At 44.3% G+C, this 20,144-nt stretch overlaps 1 protein-coding gene across 2 annotated transcripts in view; it reads right to left on the bottom strand.

The window, feature by feature from the left end:
- The window catches only part of LOC126346580 (chitinase-like protein Idgf4), a 93,621-nt gene that overhangs the window by 29,043 nt on the left and 44,434 nt on the right, over positions 1-20,144 (bottom strand). Inside the window, exons 2-5 of one of the 2 annotated variants that reach the window (XM_050002199.1) lie at positions 19,254-19,492; positions 9,212-9,344; positions 8,702-8,874; positions 4,209-4,398 (exon numbers count right to left, since the gene is read on the bottom strand). In XM_050002199.1, the coding sequence (XP_049858156.1) occupies positions 4,209-4,398; positions 8,702-8,874; positions 9,212-9,344; positions 19,254-19,492 (735 nt within the window). The remainder of the gene's footprint in view (positions 1-4,208; positions 4,399-8,701; positions 8,875-9,211; positions 9,345-19,253; positions 19,493-20,144) is intronic. The other variant, XM_050002200.1, reaches the window with a different exon arrangement.

Below are 20,144 nucleotides of genomic sequence, written 5' to 3'. Positions count from 1 at the left end.
TGCCCTCTAAGAAGACAGTTAATGAGTTCACCTGACAGTAGCAATTTGGTCCTTGCCGAAATATTGTGCTCGTTGGACACTGACATCTGGCCGTTGATCTATGAACTGTTTCGTCGAATGTAAACATTGTTACCAACTGCTCAATAATGTGCTGATCAACATTTGAAACGCAATGCAGCAGTGTTTCTACGTAGTATCGATTCGACAAGTCCTTGGTATGTTTCCGGAGGTCAGTGGTAGCATATATCTACACACATACCACGCAGTTCCCGTACATTACAAGCCAATTGTTTGCGGATGCAAAGGTAGTGCTCAATAGCTTCTCAGATGTTCTCCATCCAGTTCAAATCAGACGAATTTGGCGGGAAAACGATGAACGTTAGCTCGTTAACGTACTCTTCAAATCAGTTAACACAATTCGGACCAAGTGACGGGTACAGTTATCGACTTGCAAGATGCCATCGTCATTGGGGAAGATATCAAAGATGAAAGGAAGCAAAGGGTTCGCAATAATGTTTACGTTCACGTAATTCTCAGCTGTCTCGGTGCCTTCGATTGCATAAAATTGCAACGTCATACATTCAGTGTTTCGAGTAGCGGTTCCTTTGGGCGCGGGGGCCCATCCAGAAATGACCACCAAGCTGATGTAAAAAGAAACGTGAGTCATCCGACACGTAGACACGATTCCATTGATCCACAGTCCAACCTCGTTGATCGTGTGCCCACTGCAGTAGTAACTGATGATATCGTTGGGTCAACGTGGTAACACTTGCGGATCGCCTTCTGCGATACCCCTTGATCAAAACAGTGTGCTGAACAATGTGCCCCAAAACACTTGTGCTTGCACCAACGTTGTACTACGTCGTCAGATCTGCCGCAGATCGCCACCTACACTATGTGACCAAAAGTATCTGGTCACCTGACTGAAAATGACTTACAAGTTGGTGGCGCCTTCCATCGGTAATGGTGGAATTCAATATGGTGATGGCGCACCTTTAGACTCGATGACGGCTGCCACTCTCGCAGGCATACTTTCCATCAGGTGCTGGAAGGTTTCTTAGGGAACGGCAGCCCATTCTTTACGGAGTGCTGCACTGAGGAGAGGTGTCGATGTAGGTCGGTGAGGCCTGGCATGAAATCGGCGTCCCAAAACAACCCAAAGGTGTTCTATAGAATTGAGGTCACGAGTCTGTGCGGGCCAGTCCATTACAGCGATGTTATTGTCGTGTAACCACTCCGCCAGAGGCCGTATATTATGAACAGTTGTTCGATCGTGTTGAAAGATGCAATCGCCATCCCCGAGTTGCGCTTACAGTGGGAAGCAAGAAGGTGCTTAAACATCAGTTTAGACCTGTGCTGCGATAGAGCCACCCAAAACAACAAGGGGTGCAAGCCCCCTACATGAAAGACACGACCACACCATAACACCACCACCTGCAAATTTTACTGTTGGCACCACATACGCTGGCACCGTACCCACACCATGCGCCTGATCACCACATTGTGTACCGTGATTCGTCACTCCACATAACGTTTTTCACTGTTCAATCGTGCAATGTTTACGCTTCTTGCACCAAGCGAGGCGTCGTTTGGCATCTACCGGCGTGATGTGTGGCTTATGAGCAGCCGTTCGACAATGAAATCCAAGTTTTCTCACCTTCCGCCTAACTGTCGTAGTACTTGCAGTGGATCCTGATGCAGTTTGGAATTCCTGTGTGATGGTCAGGATAGATATCTGCTTATTACACATTACGACCCTCTTCAACTGTCGGCGGTCTCTGTCACTCAACAGATGCGGTTGGCCTGTAGGCTTTTGTGGTGTACTTGTTCCTTGGCGTTTCCACTTCACTATCACATCGGAAACGATGGACATAGGGATGGTTAGAAGTCTTGATATCTCGCGTACAGACGTATGACACAAGTGACAGCCAATCACCTGAACATGTTCGAAGTTCGCGAGTTCCGCGGAGCACCCCGTTCTGCTCTCTCACGATGTCCACCGCTGATATGGAGTACCTGGCAGTAGGTGGCAGCACAATGCACCTAATATGAAAAACGTATGTTTTGGGGGGTGTCCGGATACTTTTGATTACATGATGTATCTTACTTAAAAGAACGGGCAAGACTTCGTTTTCCACGTTTTGTGATGACATCTAAACTCTTGTCATTACTAGTGCTTCCACCACCCTTCAACTACTTGCCGCAGATGTTTGCAACAGCCGACCAGCTCCGCCGTTTCCAGGATGCTAGGTCCCGGGCGACCGGTCACATCATTGTGCTGTTTGTACTAGTCACTTATGTCAATGGATTTGAGCATTTTTGGCCTGTATCGTCACTAGAATGATTACCTATTGATTTCTTTTCTGCTGAGATATACTGTTCTTAACGCGTCATATTTCCACAACGCCACCAGGTGGCGTACAGTCCCGCAGTTTTACAGTGGTTATTTAACAGGTGCGGCAGCGAAACGGGCGATTTTGAAACCTCCACCAGCGATACAAATTTATTCACAGCGATATAAAACATACGCAATATGAATTTAAAATGCTTGCAGTTTGAACTTCCCATCACGGAGGTGGCCGCCTTTTTTCCTTTCACACATTTCAAGACGTTTACGTCACATCTTGGATGACTGACACTGGAATTCGATAAACTTTCTTTCTAATTTGATTCTTCATTTTATCGATGGTGCGTTATGGGTCGCACCGGAAGATACGAGGTTCCCAATGACCCCAAAGCAAGAAATCATGCGTTGAAAGATCGGCGAATGTTGGAGTCCAGGATACGTCCCCGTTATTGGAGATGTACTGTACCGATTTAATGGAATACCGCGAAGTATGTATGGTATGTAATCCCGTCTTCTTGGAAGAATGTGTTTGCATATACAGGAAGATCGCCAGCATGTTTCAACATGTGAGCATAGTGTTCTATGTTCACGTAACGGCCTTGCCACAATCGTCTTCAAGAAAATAAGGGCATATTATTCCAAACGATCATAAGCCGCAACACACTACCACTTTCTGCATGTGATGAGGCGTTTCGTGAAGCATTTCAGGATTTTCATGTGACCGGTATCTGACATTCTGCTTCTTAGCACAGCCTGACGCATAAAAATTGGCCTCATAGCTCATGATTAAATTGCGCCCAGGCCTGGGTTGTCGTTCATAAGTTCCAGCAATTCCCGGAAAAGCATAGTTTCTTTTTGAGATTGTCCACACTGAGGTTTTGCACTATCTGATTTTAGTATGGATGATATTGACGCTCCTTGCTCCGTACACTACCATTCAATATTTTAAGTGCCAGCTCAAAACGCCTGGGACTTCGGCTGAAGGCTTCTTCCACTCTTGCGACATTCTCTGGTGTGCACATGCGTTTTCCACTTCCACCCTCTTTCGAGCCGTATCACCCGTTCCAAATGGCTCTGAGCACTATGGGACTTAACTTCTGAGGTCATCAGGCCACCAGAAGTTAGAACTACTTAAACCTAACTAACCTAAGGACATCACACACATCCATGCCCGAGGCAGGATCCGAACCTGCGACCGTAGCGGTCGCGCGGTTCCAGTCTGTAGCGCCTAGAACCGCTCGGCCACTCCGGCCGGCCCCGTTTCCTCAAAGCTCTGTATTCATACTTTGATAGCAGGTGCCGACAGGACTGGGGCATGACGTGCAAGATCGTAATAAGCAGGAAAAACACGCTGCGCCGCCTCGTGGTTGTCGTTGTTCTTCTCCACGGTAACACCGCGTTCTTCACCAGTCCTCGACGCTAACTCGACTGAACATTGATGTCAGGGTCAACTGAAAAAGTTTGTTGTCCAAATGGCCCACTCTCCTTTTTCTGATTCTAACATCACGTTCTGTTCCCAGGGCTGCCAAATCGCTCGTTTTACTGCCGCACCTGTCGTTATCTCGTCAGTGTAAATCTAAGTGAATGTATACCTGTCGAGTCCTTCAGGAAACGTTGCAGCACGCAAGCCTTCCTTAAAGGTCTGTACTCTGCAGTTCAGTGAACAGTACGATGCACAGCTTGATCTTCAAAATACATTATTTACCAAGCCACGTCCACACTCCCACCCACCCACCCACACCCACACCCACACAAACACACACACACACACACACACACACACACACACACACACAATCATTTTGATGAAGGTACGAGAACTTTTATTTGTTATTTGGCAGTTGGTAATGAATGTACTTACAGGGGAACCCTTTCTCCAGGAACCACCTCACATTACCATCGACTGTGAGGTCTGCACTACGTTCCCCAGCTCGATAAAGCGGCGCAGGGTAGTCGGCCTTCTTTGGGGTACGAGTTGGGCTGTGGTAATCGTAAGCGAGCAGGTGTAGTTGGTCTATTTCTGGCGAGAGAGACGCGCAGTCGTAGTACAGCTGAAACACATTTCGACCAATTAGTCGTTTTCATCCGACTACCAAACGTCAATTGCAGAAAAAAATGGGTCACAAAATTAGAGCCACATAGTGATATCTCATAAGACAACAAAGGTTTCTAAAGTGTAAGCCCCGGAAGCTTTCGGAGAGAGACTCTCCGTGCTACGAGGGTACGCGGCTACTCCATAAAACAATCTTTCCCACTTCCGGTATCGAAAAATATCCAGTAAATTTAGACCACCTTTGATCCGCGACTATACAGAGCAAACCATGGTAAGTTACGTCGTCTTCAGCCTCAAAAACATTTCATTTCCTGCACACATAATTTCAAACCCTATGGAAGTATGTTCAAGAGGTGGTTAATCAATTCCTGAAGATGGATAGCTACTGTCTGAAACACATCGTGCGCAGTTGAAAAAAAAAAATAATTGTAACTGGTGATGGCGTTCATTTATCACTCAGTTAATAACACTGATCTCCAAGATTACCTTGCAGTTCACACTTAACTGTTTGGCAGAGGTTTCACAGAACCGCTTTCAGACTATTCCTCCACCGTTCCACTCTCGAACGGCACGTCAGAAAAGTGAACACCTGAAACTTTCGTGGATGCTCTGATTATCCATGTTTTATTACGATGATCAGTTCTCCCTATGTAGATAGGAGTTGACAAAACGTTTTGGCGTTCGGAGGATAAAGTTAGTTTTAATGATTGACACCCAAACTTTCTTGTTATATCAGTGACACTCTCTCCTCTATTTCTCGATAAAATAAAACGAGCGGTCCTCCTTTGAATTTTCTCAATGTCCTCCGTAAGTCCTACCTGGTAAGGATCGCGTACCACGTAGCAATAGTTCAGATGAGTATGGCCATGCATAGTGCAGGCAGCCTCCTTAGTAGAGTTGTCTCGTCTTTCAAGTGTTCTGACAACGAAACAGAATCCATTGTACACCTTCTCCACAATATTTGCATCCAATTAAAGTTGCTCGAACCCCTAGGTATTTTTCTTGAATCTGGAGCTTTTAAATTCGGAGCATTTATCATCGCATTTCATTATTATTTTGGTTTCACTTGAAATTTTCACGCCATACTGGTATCCTGTCTAAATCTTTCTGCATTTCGTTTTTTCCATCTGAGGACTTTGCTACGATTAAATGGCAGCATGATCTGCAAAATAACGTAAGAGTGCTGCTCAGATTATCTCCAAAATCATTCATACATATTAGGAGCAGGAGATGGTCCGTAATGCTTCCTTGGGGAACCTAAGATATCACATCGTTTTCACAACACGATTTACTATCAGTAATTACTGTGACTTTTCTGACAGTAAATCGTGAATATAGCCTCACAACTAAGAGAATACTCTTTAGATACGTGATTTGATCAGCAACCGTCGTGACGAACGCATCAAAAACCTTTTGAAAGCCGAGAAATATGGTGTCAGCTTCGTTAGAACGCTTTACTTCGTGTGAATAAAGCACTAGCTGGGTTTCACAAGAACGATATTGTATGAATCCGTGAATCCTACATGTGTTTTCTAAGTGAAAAACCAACTTGAAATACTTTCACATATAAGGGTCTCAACAAGTTGCTGACATCTCATTAAAAATTTTCCGCTAAAAGTTTCCATAGAAATTTGTCAATAAAACAAGTTTAAATATTGAAATTATGACCGCAGACATCAGCTTCATATCGAAAGTTTTTGGACGGAGTCAAACTGTAACCATTTAGGAAACTTTTGGGATAGGTGCTATTAAATAATTCAAGTTAAGAGCACTTTCGATTTTCAGATAGCTGTAACTGAGTTCATATGTACACTAAACTCCTGGTACACATTTTTCTAAATCGCTTTGCAACTGACACTGGTCTTCGGATGACCTTACTAGACGGTAAATTACAGCATAATCTGCGAACAACCTAAGAGAACTGCTGAGATTGTCACCCAGGTCATTTATATGGATCAGGAACAGCAGAGGTCCCAGGACGCTTTCCTGGGGAACACCTGATATCACTTCAATTTTACTCGATGATTTGCCGTCTACTACTACGAACTGCGACCTTCCTGACAGGAAATCACGAATCCAGTCGCACAACTGAGACGATACCCCGTAGGCCCGCAGCTTGATTAGAAGTCGCTTGTGAGGAACGGTGCCAAAAGCTTTCCGGAAATCTAGAAATACGGAATCAACTTGAGATCCCCTGTCGATAGCGGCCATTACTTCGTGCGAATAAAGAGCTAGCTGCGTTGCACAAGAACGATGTTTTCTGAAACCAATAAATCGTTCTCTTCGAGGTGATTCATAATGTTTGAATACAGTATATGATCCAAAACCCTACTGCAAACCGACATCACTGATATAGGTCTGTAGTTCGATGGATTACTCCTACTACCCTTCTTAAACACTGGTGCGACCTTCGCAATTTTCCAATCTGTAGATACAGATCTATCGGTGAGCGAGCGGTTGTATATGATTGCTAAGTAAGGAGCTATTGTATCAGCGTAATCTGAAAGGAACTTAATCGGTACACAATCTGGACCTGGAGACTTGCCCGTATCAAGCGATTTGAGCTGCTTCGCAACCACTAAGGTATCTACTACTAAGAAACTCTTGCTAGCAGCTGTTCGTGTTTAAAATTCTGGAATATTCCATTCGTCTTCCCTGGTGAAGGAATTTCGGAAAACTGCGTTCAATAACTCCGCTTTAGCGGCACAGTCGTCGGTAACAGTACCATCGGCACTACGCAGCGAAGGTATTGACTGCGTCTTGCCACTTATGTACTTCACATATGACCAGAATTTCTTCGGATTTTCTACTAAATTTCGAGACAATGTTTCGTTGTAGAACCTTTTAAAATGCATTTCGCATTGAAGTCCGTGCCAAATTTCGCGCGTCTGTAAATTTTACCCAATCTTCGTGTTTTCGCGTTCTTCTGAACTTTGCATGCTTTTTCCGTTGCCTCTGCAACACCGTTCGGAACTGTTTTGTGTACCATGGGGGATCAGTTCCATCTCTTACCAGTTTGAGGTATGAATCTCTCAATTGCTGTTGCTACTATATCTTTGAATTTGAGCCACATCTCGTCTACATTTGCATAGTCAGTTCGGAAGGAATGGAGATTGTCTCTTAGGAAGGCTTCTAGTGACACTTTATCGGTTTTTTTAAATAAAATTATTTTGCGTTAGTTTCTAGTGGATTTGGAAGAAACGGTATTGAGCCTACCTACAACGACCTTGTGATCACTAATCCCTGTATCAGTCATGATGCTCTCTATTAGCCCTGGATTGTTTGTAGCTAAGAGGTCAAATGTGTTTTCGCAACCATTTACAACTCGCGTGGGATCGTGGACTAACTATTCGAAATAATTTTCGGAGAAAGCATTTAGGACAATTTCGGAAGAGGTTTTCTGCCTACCACCGGTTTTGAACAAGTATTTTTGCCAACATATCGAGGGAAGGTTGAAGTCCCCACCAACTATAATCGTATGAGTGGGGTATTTATTAGCTACGAGACTCAAATTTTCTCTGAACTGTTCAGTAACTATATCATCGGAGACTGGGGGTCGGTAGAAGGAGCCAATTATTAACTTAGTTCGGCTGTTAAGTAAAACCTCCACCCATAGCAATTCGCACGGAGTATCTACTTCACTACAAGATAAACCACTACTGACAGACACAAACACTCCACTACCAATTCTGCCTAATCTATCTTTACTGAACACCGTCTGAGACTTCGTAAAAATTTCTGCAGAACTTATTTCAGGGTTTAGCCAGCTTTCTGTACCTATAACGATTTCAGCTTCTGTGCTTTCTGTTAGCGCTTGAAGCTCAGGGCAGTGAACTGGCAGCAATTCCAATAAAAGTAAGACGTTAATGTTATCTAATTTTTAAATCCCATGAAGTATTCACATAGGAAGAAATAAGAAGGGTTGAATATTTAATAATTTACAAAAACTATACAGATCTTCAGATTAAGACATCTGTTATTTGTATACAGGAGTATAAAGCACATACTTATCAATTGCTAAGACATACTGAGAAAGTAACTAGCTTATGTGAGTGAAACACAAATGTTCAGTAAACAAAGAGAAGTTTTTCATCAAATAATAATTGCTATGATTTTCTTATTTTGTACGTTGATACCAATAGGGAAAATTATAAAGGAATTTCATTTTAAAACGTAGAAAACTTACATTACAATCTCTAGTGTTGTTTAAGCAAGTAAATTTAGTAAACGTAAGAAACTTGTACTGCAAGTGAAACAACTGCATCTGATATCAAGATGTAATAGAAGTATTTTATACTCACACTATGATTGATGTAGGGTATTACACTCATAGTCAGCAATGTGTTTTGAGTTTTTAGAGATGATTTCAGTTCACGAATTAAAGCTGAAAATTGCCTGCGATGTTCATCTGGATTCTCATCTCTATGACTGTGAGCATAGCCTAATACTTTCTTGACACCATGCCAAACATTTCCTGAAGAAAACAATTGAGTCTGGTTTTAGTTGCCAGTGAAAATCAAGAAGTATAATTGAATAGCTTCTACTGCTAGTTAACAACAAGAGAAATATCAATCTGAATTACAAACCGCTCAGTATATATAAAGTTATTAAAACAATAATAAAGTTTACTTTTGAATTTAACATTTAGTCAGCTAATGCGATGGAGCTGAAATACTGTGCACAAAAGGTTATTTTTGAGGAGTGAAAACCTGTATATATATATGAAAAATACTGCATCATGTAATAATAAAAAAAATTTAGTACATGCATGTGTTTAAGAGCTTGAACTAATTTACATATTTCGTATTCACCAAGTGCACCTCGGTCCTTCTTTTCCTTGCTGAAGGGGAATTCCCAAGCTATATCAATGCCATCAAATCTGTTTTGTTGAAGAAGTTCTTTTACTGAGTCCACGAATGTTCGTCTGTGTTCATCACTTTCAAGCTGTAAAATAAATAAAGGTTTAAATGAGTTTCCTGCACTTCAGTTAGGTTTTTTTTTTTTTTACATCTGAGAAATATTTATCTTGTTTTGTGCGTCTGAACACCATAGAATATTAACTCCACATAATATACACGAAATATATTTTGAGAGATGCCCGAGATGGAGGTAGGATGTTACTGCCCGTTTACATACGTAATCTGTCCCTGGACTTCCCTCTCGAAACGCTCCACCCTCAAGAAACCCTACTTTTATTGTACACAAAGCATTGATGACAGAAATTAATGTGCATGAGCCCCAGAAAATAAAGAAGGCATTAAGGACAGGATTTATGATGGGTAAGTGCAGTACTATAACGACTGATGGTTGGAATATAACAATAGATTTATTGCAAAACAACATAAACTGAATTGATATTAAACACCGGGGTGTAAATAAGCATATATGAAGTCAAATCTATCTCTATTTTCTAACACAGCAGAAATTGATTGGCAAATTAGAAATCGAGGGGTATGGAAATATTGTCCATGAGACCCAGAAAATATTAGATACAGGCTCCCCGGTAGATACTATTTTCCTTGACTTCCGGAAGGCGTTCGATACAGTTCCGCCTGATAAACAAAGTAAGAGCCTACGGAATATCAGACCAGTTGTGTGGATGGATTGAATAGTTTTTAGCAAAGAGAACGCAGCCTGTTTTTCTCAATGGAGAGACTTCTAAAGCCTTTAAAGTAACCCCTGGCGTGCCACAGGGGAGTGTTATGGCACCATTGCTTTTCAGAAAAATGGAACAAGTGGCTCATCTTAGGTCATCAGTCCCCTAGAAATTAGAACTACTTAAACCTAACTAACCTAAGGATATCACACACATCCATGTCCGAGGCAGGATTCGAACCTGCGACCGTAGCAGTCCCGCGGTTCAGGACTGCAGCGCCTAGAACCGCACGGCCTCCGCGGCCGGCCATTGCTTTTCACAATATCTATAAATGATCTAGCAGATAGTGTCGGAAGTGCCATGCGTCTTTTCGAGGATGATGCTGTAGTATACAGAAAAGTTGCAGCATTAGAACATTGCAGAGAGATGCAGGAAGGATCCTTTATTGTATGATTATATGATAGCGGAACAAACACTGGCAGCAGTTACTTCTGTAAAATATCTGGGAGTATGCGTGCGGAACGATTTGAAGTGGAATGATCATATAAAATTAATTGTTGATAAGGCGGGTGTCAGGTTGAGATACATTGGGAGAGTCCTTAGAAAATGTAGTCCATGAACAAAGAAGGTGGCTTACAAAACACTCGTTCGACCTTTACTTGAGTATTGCTCATCACTGTGGGATCCGTACCAGGTCGGGTTGACAAAGGAGATAGAGAAGATCCAAAGAAGAGCGGCGCGTTTCGTCACAGGGTTATTTGGTAAGCTTGATAGCGTTACGGAGATGTTTAGCAAACTCAAGTGGCAGACTCTGCAAGAGAGTTGCTCTGCATCGCGGTGTAGCTTGCTGTCCAGGTTTCTAGAGAGTGTGTTTCTGGATGAGGTATCGAATATTGCTTTCCCCTACTTATACCTCCCGTGGAGATCACGAATGTAAAATTAGAGAGATTCGAGTGCTCACGGAGGCTTTCCGGCAGTCGTTCTTCCCGCGAACCATAGGCGACTGATCAGGAAAGGTAGGTAATGACAAATCAGTGCCCTAGAACTCAGAAGTACTTAAACCTAACTAACCTAAGGACAACACACAACACCCAGCCAGCCGGGAATCGAACCCGGGAACTCGGGCGCGGGAAGCGAGAACGCTACCACACGACCACGAGATGCGGGCTGGAGGTAATGACAGTGGCACGTAAAGTGCCCTCCGCCACACACCGTTGTGCGGCTTGCGGAGTATAAATGTAGATGTAACTATTCCGCTCAACTGTTGTGAGCAGGGCGACAGCTGACCTATCGGCTGTATTGCACTGTCGCGTCACAGTGAGTGAGCACCTCGCCGAATTATTCAACCGTTCATGTAACTAGTGACTGCTGTTGCCGCAACACGGATACTCTCACTGCTGAGGGTGTCAGTGCAAATCGATAACGTCCCTACCGAGCCGGAGCTGCCAATTACACTACCACAATGCGCTGCTGGCGCAGTGAAGTGCTGCTCGTTCTCGATCTGCAACTGCTCTATCGTCTCTTGAGATGTGGACTCCGACAGAAGAGGCTGCGCGTTTCTCGTCTCAGGAAGCACTCTTAAGTTTTCCGACCGGTGGTCCAGAACGCGAAACACTAACAAGACTGTCCGAGCTACCGAGAAAGCAACACGTTGTTGTTCCTCTAGCGGTTCGGAATGGAATCTCTGCAACACTCCACCACGCAGCGATCCTCGAGAATCTGGGGCATTCGATGGTACCAGCTGGCTATATTTCCAGTCAGAAACTCCGGCGGGAAACGTTACAGCAATCGACTGGCTTCTCGCCAAAAGTTAGTGTCGCCAATTAATGTCATCAACCGTCCACCTGTGATCATGCTCGCCTACTCCGAGCGCGGGAAAATTGCAGGCGAACCAACGCCCTCGCACCATCTGCGCCTGTTCGTCGCACTCCCTGCTGCGCCAAATGTGCCATCGTAGTCAGAGGAGCACAAACAAAACTCACTGAGTAATTTACGCTCCCCAAAGCTCGCTTCTCCCGCCGTGAAGCGAATGCGGTGGCGCCAGTGCCTTGCGCTTACCTATACTCTGAACATGGTAGTGGACCTGGACGCCAGACGCACGTCGGCGACCTACTCCCCAGCTTTTGTGCCCAGACCCATCTATTGTGTCGCAGCTGAACATTAGCATAATCACGACAGTCCGCTGGCGGGAGCTCTTCCCTCAGCAGCAACCTTTCGACGGTCTCAAGTGGCAGCGAACAGTTCACAGAGAATTGCAACCAAGTAGTTTCACCTTCGTAATCGCGTTAACTGTCTGACGTTCGGTAGTCAATCACTGATGTATCAGATCAGTAACGGCTTACTCTCGCTGATTAAACCGCGAGTGTGTGTAATAAAAGGAACAAATGAATAAAGGAGAGAAAGATTGACCGTCACCTCACCTGGATCCCTCATCTCCGCTCCATCCACTCCAAAGCCCACGACTGCCTCCGACTCCTCAAACTCCTATCTGGCCAGACATGGGGTTTGCACCCCTCTACCATCCTCCACACCTACAAATCCTTAATCCGTCCCATCCTCTGTTATGCCAGTCCCTCCTGGATATCTGCCCCACCACCCCACAAGTTCTATAGGTCCCTCCAGATCCTCGAGCGCCATGCACTCCTTTCCCCCATCTGCTCCTATTCCTTGAAGATATCCGCATACTCTATGCCTGCCGCCGACTCGATCCCCCTCACCCCCTGGTTGCTCCTCTCCTCTCCAATCCCTGCCCTCTGCCACGACTTTACTGTTGTGTCCCCCCTACCCTCCATCTCTACACCCTTCATCTCCTTTCCCAAGGTGGCTTATGTCAACTCCCCCTCCCGGGTGATGCCCTCTGTCCCTCCATTTATCCCTCCTATCAACTCTGATCCTCACCCCCCCCCCCCTCCTTTCCTCTGTCCTTCCCCGGGTTCCCTCTTCCACCCCCCCTTCCATCCTGTTTCCACCCCACCTAACCTCTCTCTGTGTGTCTTCTCCCACCCTGCTGAGTCCTTTTGTATACCCCTCCTCTGCCTTTCCCCACTCCTTGTCGCGTCTACCCAGCACCCACCACCCTCTTATGGGTCCTTGTCCTCCATCGGCTCCTTTCCCCCCTCCGCCCCACTTCGTTTTTTCCTCTCCTTCCCTCCTTCCCCCCTTTCTTTTCCCATAGTCTGTCCAGGTGCCCCCCATCTGCCCTCGGCTCTGGTATAGCATATTTGTGCCAATTTTTTAGTGAAGTGTTCAAGTGAATGTTCAGTGTTGTTCGTCTTTTCAAAGGGTTGCCAACAGAAACCACGCTGTCGCTGGGTGTAAATTTTATATCACTTGCGAACAGAAACCAGACTGTCGCCGTGTTTTTTTAATTGTCTGTCTATTATTTTACCTGTCTGCTTCATATGTATTTTATTGGCGTCATCAACTCTTTGTTCTATGTTTTATGTTCCACGATTTCCGCCATTTTACCACCGATTTTATCACCTGCTTTTATTATTTATTATATTCATCTTTTTAAAACAAATTCTGTAGGCTGAAGAGTGGCGTATTGAGCTGTTGCCTGCCTGCCCCCTTCGGGGGGAATCGAAAGTCAATTAAGGAAAACTAAAAAAAGAAAGACTACTTCACTCCTCTCTGCCGAACTTCAGGTCCTCCAAATCACTGAACACGTCAGCAAAGGCTTCAACGCTGCCAAGTCAAGTCGACAGCTGCAGTTGTTCTGGACTTGCAGAACGCCTACGATAAGATTTGGACTGACAACCTCGTGCACAAGATGCTGACGCAGACGCCAATACCGGACACCTATGTGAAGATTGTGGATGACTTCCTCCGCAGTAGGACTCTCCTCGTGGCCCACCGGGGAATGCGGTCTGGCATTCGCCCATTGACAGCTGGCACTTCTAACAATACCACCACTTGCAAAGTAGGTTAGAAATCAGATTAATAATGTTGCTCACGCAGGATATGTTCGCTTTATCGGGCAACAACAAAGTTATTGACTGTGGATGGTATCGTCAGAATGGAAATATTGAAGTCACTGTAAAAAAATCATTAATTTTGACACGTATCTTGAATGGATTCCCACATAGATTTCGTCGAAGTTGTTGTGGCTCATCTTGTTGATTCTAGGGTGATTCCAATTTGACTGCTAAAAGGTCTAGATCTGTATTTTAGCAATATTTGAAGACCTAACAAATGCGTTTTTCAGGAAATTCTTAATGATCAAACAATCCCAGATCAGAAAAATGGTATGGCAGAAATAATTTTTGTGACTTTGTGTTCACGATCAACATTTTTATTAAACTTCTTGTAAATTCACATATACTTCTTCTTAATTGGCACATCACCAAGAAAACAGTTTTGTATCAATCTTCATATATTTAATTTCCACTTTAATCAAACACAAGACTTGACTGTTCTTTTACAAAGCGAAATTACAACTTAACTTCTGCAAAATGAAACAAAGGCTGCTCTGTGCGCAATCGCGCCAAAACGGTTACAACTAAGTCAAAGATTATGACTGTCTCACAGAAATGAGTACACACAAGAACCATATCACTGTAATATATCGATACATTGGAGTACCTATACATTAATAAAACCATAAGTGAATATTCTCACAAAAATTTGTCTGTTACTTCACAGAAAAGTAGTACGATATTACAGGTATCGAGAACTCTTGTTGGAGTGCCGTAATGGTCACGTAAATAAAGAACCATTACACACTCCACAGCGATCAGTTCTATCTCCCATTCTTTTTAACATTTACGTGAATGATATACCGGTTATCCCCGAGTGCCAACTGGCACAAAATGCTGATGACAAACCACTCTATACCACTGGACATCACTGACGCCGTGCCGCGCGGGATTAGCCAAGCGTTCTGGCGCGCTGCAATCATGGACTGTGCGGCTGGTCCCGGCGGAGGTTCGAGTCCTCCCTCGGGCATGGGTGTGTGCGTTTGTCCTTAGGATAGTTTAGGGTTAACTAGTGTGTAAGCTTAGGGACTGATGACCTTAGCTGTTAAGTCCCATAAGATTTCACCCACATTTGAACTGACGGCGTCATCGCGCGCCTCCAACGACAGGTGCACGCCACCATCACCTGGTGCCTGACAAACAAAATCGTTCTTCATGCCGCCAAAACTACGGCGGTCTACTTCACGAAACGGCCCCCAGTACCTCCGCCGCAATATTTCTATTGCAGGCGTGCAGGTGCCCTGGTCCCCGACGACCACCTATCTCGGGGTCCGGATGGACCACAAGCTGCTGTTCCACTGCCATGCAGAGTATGTCGCCAACAAGGGGCAAAAGCTGACCAGGACCTTGTGCCCCCTCTTCCGCAGTAGGGAACTTAACCTGCCTACCAAGCTCCATATCTAACGGGTCGTTATCCTGCCTGCCCTCGCGTATGGCTCCACTGCATGGGCCACGATTAGTGTCACCAGGATGCGGACGTTGCAGCGCCTGCAGAACAGGGTTCTCAGGTGGAGCCTGCTCGCCCCGCCACTCACTCTCCATGAGGAAGCAGGTATCGTGCCCCTCAAAATGGCTCAAATGCCTCTGAGCACTATGGGACTTAACATCTGTGGTCATCAGTCGCCTAGAACTTAGAACTACTTAAACCTAACTAACCTAAGGACATCACACAACACCCAGTCATTACGAGGCAGAGAGAATCCCTGACCCCGACGGGAATCGAACCCGGGAAAACGGGCGTGGGAAGCGAGAACGCTACCGCACGACCACGAGATGCGTACTATCGTCCCCGTCAAGGAGACCACACGCAACAGGGCGCTGCGACTATATGAGAAAGTGGCTGCCCTACGGAACACTGTCCATGGGCTACGCCACGTTGGGACTACACATCCGCGTCGCTGGCATCACCATCGGGTTTCACTGACCATCCTCGAGGAATCGGCTTCCGAACAGGACTAGCCTTGAGTCTGGCACGCCCACCACGGCTGCCTCCTTTGCCAGGACTAGCCCTCCATTCCACGTCCACGACTTTCCAATCTTACCTGTCCATGTCGGACAACGTTTTTATGATTCAAAAATGGCTCTGAGCACTATGGGACTTAACTTCTGAGGTCATCAGTCCCCTAGATCTTAGAACTACTTAAACCTAGCTAACCTAAGGACATCACACACATCCATGCCCGAGGCAGGATTCGAACCTGCGACCGTAGCGGTCGCGCGGTTCCAGACTGTAGCGCCTAGAACCGCTCGGCCATTCCAGCCGGCACGTTTTTATGGCCGACAGAAGAGTACTATCACCGCTGCAGGGTGGTATGGGACTCCAAGTCCCACCGCCACACCTCCAAAGTGTATTGCAGTGACGCAGTGTTTCGTGCTCAGAAGTCAATCAACAGATTAAAAAGAAATCGAGAGTTTTCTCATTGTATTGTTAACCTGACTTTCTTGTATTGAATTGTACTAGTCTTTTTCAAATTCCTCTTTTTCCCTCTGGTTCCTCTTGCCCAACGTATTGGGTACAGCAACCCACTACGGTTTATTATGAGTGATGCACGTCTCTCGTTGTATTTACCTCTTTGTCTGATACATATACGTCTTTTTCGTAATACAACTGTGGACTCTGTGTCTGAAGTATTTATTAATTTCGTCCTATTAGTAATTTTACAATTTTGTGTTTGAAATTACATTCTTATTCTACTATCCTTTCGTGGTCTCTGCTTATGACGCCCTATTCCTCTCAGAAATATGTCAATTCTGTAGTTTGTAATATTCTACCTTTTTCAGTAGAGTACAGGCCCACTGACATTGTGTTGTAATATTTAATTATACTATCTGTTTTGTTTTATTTTATTTATGATAGTGTACAACAAATTAAGCACTCTTATTTTATCTTTACTCTCCACTTGTTCTACAAATTATGAAGTTTATCGCTAAATGTCGAATGAATTTACCCTTTATATTTGTTTATAATCAGTTACTGGTTACACTTGATAGGTTCTAGCCAAAACACTACCTAACGAGTGAAGTTCATAATCGAACAAATAAACATACACACAAACGTACACACACCCATTCTGAGACAAAGAGATAATGATGTATTGAGAACTTCTTCCGCAGGACATTATCTTTAAAAATTACGTTATTGTCAGTCAGCGTATTCATTTCACTTCGCTGAAGTAAAAGGTGTTTGAGTATTTGAGAGCTTAATTGGCTTCTGTGTTTTAAAGAATTTTTTTTCCACTCCTTGGAGTTGGGAAGGCTGTTGTTGAATAAGTTCTTGTTCTTTTGCATCAAGTGTCCCGGCTGGCTGCAACTGGTACAAAATGGATATGTTGTCCATCTCTACAGCCAAACTTACAGGAATTGCTGCCGTCTATCCACAAAGTGAGACTGTTACAGACAAATATTGCCATAGCACTGACGCCTATTCTGTAGACGTTGATTTTTCTGGGCATTCTAGGTAATAGCAACACATTACTCTTTAATGTGGCTCTTTTCTCTGTAATGTTCATGTTAGCTGTCAGTCAATAAGGCCTGCCAAAGTACACATAATAAACAAAATAATTGCAGGTTAAATTTTCCTCCTGAAATCCAAAGAGACCAGTGTCACTTTCGTTTGAAATGCTGCCTGCTTCTGTCATTCCCAAAGTTACTTTAAGGATAACCCTTCCCAAAGTACCTATAAAGCACATAAATCTTTCAGATCGTTCATTAGCTTGTGACACACCCCATTCCGAAATATCAGGCTGAAACATCGTACGCTAGTTTCATCGACGCCGTTTTACCGCGACTACGGTAGAAAATTTCTCTTCGTATTGGTTTTCCATTCACTTTTGGCCTCGTCTTTCCATCAAATGCGCCTTCCATTCGTACTTTTTTTAGCCAAATAACTTTTAATGTCTTTCAGTAGTAACTGAATCTAAATGCTTGCCTAAATTGCGTTTCAAGATTTACCTCTGATCATTATTAGCAATGCGTTTCTCCACAAGTACAAATTTCAAAACCTATTGTTCCGTCCTAGGTCATTATCAGAATTAAACTTTTTACTCAACAAAACATTCTTTAACGTGACTGGCATTATATCTGATTTCTTCCTTGCTTAGCCATCTCGTTTTACTTCACACGTACGAGCATTCTTTCATGTTAGTTGATCCTTCGACCGATTCTTCGTTGCACAACTTCGGTTCTAAGGGTGAAAATCTAATAAAGAACGTTTAGTTTTACTAATATTTGTTTATTATTACTCGGTTTTTTGCTTATTAGGCCATTGTTAAGTATCAACTATGTAGTGCCTAAGAAAGGTTCTGCAAATTGTTGGTTTCCTCTCTACGTCCTTTCATGTATTCTGTGCTAGTCTTTCCGTTCTTTTAACTTTTCTGCTTTGTGCTGGAATGACCAATGTTCTTCATTTTTCCTTTCACTAAAAGATGTAAAATCATATTTGTTACTCGATTATTTTGCGTTCTCCTTCAACATCTCTTCAGTGTTTCACTCGCTTCTTCTAAGTGTTATTCTAATGAAGAATTGATATGTATGCGATATTCATCGTGCTTGTGCTTATTGTTCTATGAAAAGTTAACAGTTTTTAGCAGCTGATGTTACAAGTCGTGTGCTCCTTATGTCTAGGACAGAAGACCAAACTCGTAATATTCTATTGCCGCAGTTCATGTCTGACATCAGCAACTGTGACCGAGCGAGGTGGCGCAGTGGCTAGCACACTGGACTCGCATTCGGGAGGACGACATCCTGATTTAGGTTTTCCGTGATTTCCCTAAATCGTTTCAGGCAAATGCCGGGATGGTTCCTTTGAAAGGGGGCGGCCGACTTCCCTCCCCGTCCTTCCCTAATCCGAAGAGACCGATGACTTCGCTGTCTGGTCTCCTCCCCCCCCCCCCCCCCCCTCAAAAAAAAAAAAAAAAGCCAACCCAACATCAGCAACTGTGAAGTTATTTCATTAACTAGCGCTGCCATGCTTGAGTTTAATTTTCATTAAATGTCCCATAACACACCGATGTTAACACTGAGTTACCTATTTGTTCCACACCCACTTCTTTGTTCTTTTGTAACATTACTGCACAGCTCTACCTGTCTTTGTCTGCTTCTTTGTCTCTCTTTCAGAGACACACACACACACACACACACACACACACACACACACACACACACACACACACTTTGTGCATTCGAGAGTTTGTTTATACCGTCATCATATCAGAATCTCATAGCCTCACTGTATGAACTAAGTAGTTCTCTTTTATGACAACCTATTATTACGACACTAACCAGCTCAAAGTACTTCTTCCGCTGGTCTGCATCGGCGCCTCCCCCACCTATGGACAGAAGCACCTTCAGCGACGGGAAGCGCTCCTTGAGCGCCACCAGGCTGGTGTACTTGGTGGTGTCGTCCTGGTATCGCGGCACCGCCTTGTAACTGTCCGTGTCGATAGTGGCGTAGCCGTAAATGAGGTGCGTGCAGTAGGTCAGGCTGGGCTCGATCTCCGACACAAGCATACGCTTTGGATCTGCAACAGTTGTTAGTTCTCAAGCAAATGGGATGTAGAGATTGAGGAGATAATCTTTCTCAGCACATGTAGTCGTTTAGCTCTAAACTGTGACTAAAGCGAATTATAAATTTCCTACATAATTGAAATTACGCTCCTGGAAATTGAAATAAGAACACCGTGAATTCATTGTCCCAGGAAGGGGAAACTTTATTCACACATTCCTGGGGTCAGATACATCACATGACCACACTGACAGAACCACAGGCACATAGACACAGGCAACAGAGCATGCACAATGTCGGCACTAGTACAGTGTATATCCACTTTTCGCAGCAATGCAGGATGCTATTCTCCCATGGAGACGATCGTAGAGATGCTGGATGTAGTCCTGTGGAACGGCTTGCCATGCCATTTCCACTTGGCGCCTCAGTTGGACCAGCGTTCGTGCTGGACGTGCAGACCGCGTGAGACGACGCTTCATCCAGTCCCAAACATGCTCAATGGGGGACAGATCCGGAGATCTTGCTGGCCAGGGTAGTTGACTTACACCTTCTAGAGCACGTTGGGTGGCACGGGATACATGCGGACGTGCATTGTCCTGTTGGAACAGCAAGTTCCCTTGCCAGTCTAGGAATGGTAGAACGATGGGTTCGATGACGGTTTGGATGTA

This window comes from Schistocerca gregaria, chromosome 1, assembly GCF_023897955.1.
Source record: "Schistocerca gregaria isolate iqSchGreg1 chromosome 1, iqSchGreg1.2, whole genome shotgun sequence".
Classification (NCBI taxonomy): domain Eukaryota; kingdom Metazoa; phylum Arthropoda; class Insecta; order Orthoptera; family Acrididae; genus Schistocerca; species Schistocerca gregaria.
Note: the sequence above shows the minus strand (reverse complement) of the source record. Positions and strands in the feature narration are given on the sequence as shown.